At 34.5% G+C, this 4,198-nt stretch overlaps 1 protein-coding gene across 2 annotated transcripts in view; it reads right to left on the bottom strand.

The window, feature by feature from the left end:
* Positions 1–1,261: 1,261 nt before the first annotated feature.
* Positions 1,262–4,198, bottom strand: part of LOC136254195 (WSCD family member GA21586-like) — a 9,914-nt gene continuing 6,977 nt past the window's right edge. For both annotated transcript variants that reach the window (XM_066046868.1, XM_066046869.1), the window contains one exon: positions 1,262–1,716. In XM_066046868.1, coding sequence (XP_065902940.1) covers positions 1,385–1,716 — 332 coding nt within the window. In that variant the 3' untranslated portion in view covers positions 1,262–1,384. The remainder of the gene's footprint in view (positions 1,717–4,198) is intronic.

Here is a 4,198-nt window from a genome sequence, read left to right as displayed (position 1 = left end):
TTTTACATTAAAATAATATCAGAATTATTGATTCTTTTCCTACAGCTTATTGTGAAACTCCCCAAAACTTATTGCAGTGGCTTGTAATAGTATTACAGTGGAACCTCTCTTTCCTGGGCCGTGTGGTACATACGTAGCACTTAGAAATGTCCGCAACTAGGAAATACATGCTACTATGCTAAAGTATCCAACTTAATTATGTTATTGCTATCAGTTAGTGTTATAAAGTTTAATGGGCAGAGGAAGAAGTTACTACAGAACAGTCATGGTCATTTCCCAGGGTTGTAAGAATGTATTATCACCTAGAAACCAAGGAGCACTTTTTACCACCTAACAGGTAAATAGCAACCTTTAGACTTCCACCTTGTGGTTTCATCTAACCCAAACTTCATTATAGTCAATAGACTACAAGCCACATGACTATAGCTACTTTGGGTTGTCTGAATAATGGAAATGCCAAGATATTAGAGGTCCAGATAAGGGAGGTTTCACTGTACCATTAAAAACATAGAAACTGAACATATGTTTAGGTATGAGTACTTTAGAAAACCACATTGAAGGAGATTGCTGTAAACTCATTTGAACCAGTGCTACTTCCATACTTTCATTACAAATACCGTGTAATTACTTGGTTAAATGCTGCAGTGTCGATTACCTTAGTTATAAAATTGATGCAACAACTGTTCAAATTTGACCACCACTCAATGCTTGAAAATGATGTTGGAGCCAAAATTGATCGCTGCACTACCCGAGTACGGCTACTATTGAAGGTGCGGCATTCAACCAAGTAAATGCATAGCAGATCACAAGGTTTATAAGAAGCATAGAACTTAAACTGAGAAACTTGATTCAAAATTTGTGGAATGGTGTACCCTAAAACACTAAACTGAGTCTTGTAGTCAGTATACTTCTAACTAGAGGTGATGAATTTTAACTACCAAAACCTCATCTGACACAAAAGGGAGTGGAAAGCAAGCAGAGATCAATAAAAACTATCATTTACACATATGATAAGGGAATCAGAGTAGGTGCGACCAGTTAAGCCAGAGCCTCACCACAGAAATTAAAAAAAATACTTTCAAACTTGATGAAGCCAAAACTAAAAGTGGTGAAGATGCAATACTTATAATAATGGAAACAATTAATAAATACATGGCTATCTAAACTGTGTTTCACCCAGAACAGCATCATGTCCACTATCTTCTATTCAAAGTGCATCTAAAGTAATAATTTATTAACTATCAACTTTTTTTCTCTTCAGTTGTAGCTACTGTGCATATAAACTCAAATTATAAAAGTGTAAGAGTTTAAGGAGCACACTACTAATTCATACACACACTGCATTGCATTGGATTGTATATGTACAAGGCTTGAAAATTCTCTGTCAATAACTTATGTTATAACAACGTAATACCTCATTAGCTAAGTTAATTTGTGTCTGTACAAGTTTCCTTTGTTCTGGAGTATATGGGTCAATACTTTTATCATGCTTTCTACGAAAACCCTCAACTGTAGACTTGATGGTACACTGTAAGTCATCTTCTGTGTACGGAAACTTCATAAATTCCATCATCCTTTTCAATTCAGTATGCAAATCACTGAGCAAGTTTTCATATTTTACTACTATTAATGGAGTCTTTGTTGAACCTAAGTATCTCGTTACATGGTCACCCCATCTTTTGGAATATTTGAGTACTGCTTGGATCCATTTAGTACCTGTTAGAAAAAGAACACTAATGGTTACTTCATCACTTTAATGCAAAATGGCTCATTAACTTGAGCAATATTTTTACCTATACTACACCAAGTGTAACTGCAAAGGGTAGATGTTATTGAAACCTTAGGCTACATGTAGCTGAGGAAACATAATCGTGACCATATTTTGGAAAATCATTATTTTCCACACATGCAAAAGTTGTAAGAAATTTAATTGAAATTTTAGGAATTTCTGAAAAGCGCATTTGGATAAAGTAACCTTCTTGCTGTTAAGTTACACATCCATATCTTCTTTTTGCTAGGACATATGGATGATTATACCATGTAGTAATTTCACATATGTGGGACATTCAGGTGATGGAATAGCTAAAACTAAGTTAGGAAATGGTACATGTACATGTTACTTTATTAAAGAAAAGTGCCAAGAACACTTGATTTACACTTTTATAGCTCTATTTTAGATAGTAAAATTTGTCAGCAAAGTGATTTGCATCACTTGTCACATGTATGTATGTGTGTGTGTGTGTGTGTGTGTGTGTGTGTGAGTGTGTGTGTGTGTGTGTGTGTGTATGTCTGTATGTAGGTACGTACACTACATACATACTTACATACATACATACATACATACATACATACATACATACACAGGGGCGGATCCAGGGGGGGGCTTTGGGGGCTGAAGCCCCCCCCCTTCATATTTAGGCTTTACTTGATCAATATGCTGAGTATTATAATGGAATTTTGTCTTAGCATAGATCACTAATAATACAAATACTCATAAAACCACCTTATAAACATCTTTCCAAGGTATTATCAGTGGATTTATGCTAAAGTTTATGCAACAAGGACCCGGATCAGCATTGGAGGTGTACAAGATCGAGATACTCTAATAGAGCAGTCAGCTAACTACTCTAATAGAAAATTCACTGGAAACATGTAGTTGGTTCTGTTATGGAATTTTTCCAAATCTGCCTGCACCTATACATACAATGAAGTGCATTGGTCTGTTTAAAGGGCTTCATTCATCAACTTGTGTAGTTAATATGTATGGCAATACTTAATTCAGGTACACAATTTCCATTGAAAGTGCTCTCAGATTCAATCTTGTATTGTTCAAATTTCAAAATTTTCCACTTTCAACATTATTATTCTAACATGCACCTATTCAGTGTTGTGCAATTGTGAGAGGGGTGCATCATGTATTTGGTTGTCTGTATCTACCCAAACTTTTCCATTAGCAAAATGCTTCAGAGAGCCATACCTATAATCTAAAGGCAGTATATAAAATATCTACGGGCAGAAAATATTATGAATTTTATGTGGAAATGTCTCCAAATTGCAGTATTTTAGCATCTATTTTTCAACATTTTCCTGGGGGCCTGCCCCCAGACCCCCCTAGTTCCAGCATGCTTCGCATGCTGGGAAGTGTACTTCACACACCTCTACCCAAGAGATTAGTACCTTGAGTTAGCCCCCCCCTTTTATAAATCCTAGATCCGCCCCTGATACATACATACATACATACATACATACATACATACATACATACATACATACATACATACATACATACATACATACATGCATGCATGCATGCATGCATGCATGCATGTATGTATGTATGTACATACGTGCATGCATGCATGGATGCATGTATGTATGTGTATGTACATACATACATACGTAACATACATACGTACGTAACATACATACATACATACATACATACATACATACATACATACATACATACATACATACATACATACATACATACATACGTACGTACGTACGTAACATACATACATACACACACACACACATACATACATACACACATATACATACATACATACATACATACATACATACATACATACATACATACATACATACATACATACATACATACATACATACATACGTGCATGCATGCATACAGTACATACATACATACATGCATACATACATACATACATACATACATACATACATACATACATACATACATACATACATACATACATACATACATACATACATACATACATACATACGTACGTACGTACGTAACATACATACACACACATACACACACACATACATACACACATATACATACATACATACATACATACATACATACATACATACATACATACATACATACATACATACATACATACATACATACATACATACATACATACATACATACATACATACATACATACATACATACATACATACATACATACATGCATGCATGGATGCATGTATGTGTATGTATGTATGTATGTATGTATGTATGTATATGTGTGTATGTATGTATGTGTGTGTGTATGTGTGTGTATGTATGTTACGTACGTACGTATGTATGTATGTATGTATGTATGTATGTATGTATGTATGTATGTATGTATGTATGTATGTATGTATGTATGTATGTATGTATGTATGTATGTATATGTGTGTATGTATG

This window comes from Dysidea avara, chromosome 4, assembly GCF_963678975.1.
Source record: "Dysidea avara chromosome 4, odDysAvar1.4, whole genome shotgun sequence".
Taxonomy (NCBI): Eukaryota; Metazoa; Porifera; class Demospongiae; order Dictyoceratida; family Dysideidae; genus Dysidea; species Dysidea avara.
This window is presented reverse-complemented; position numbering and strand designations above follow the sequence as displayed.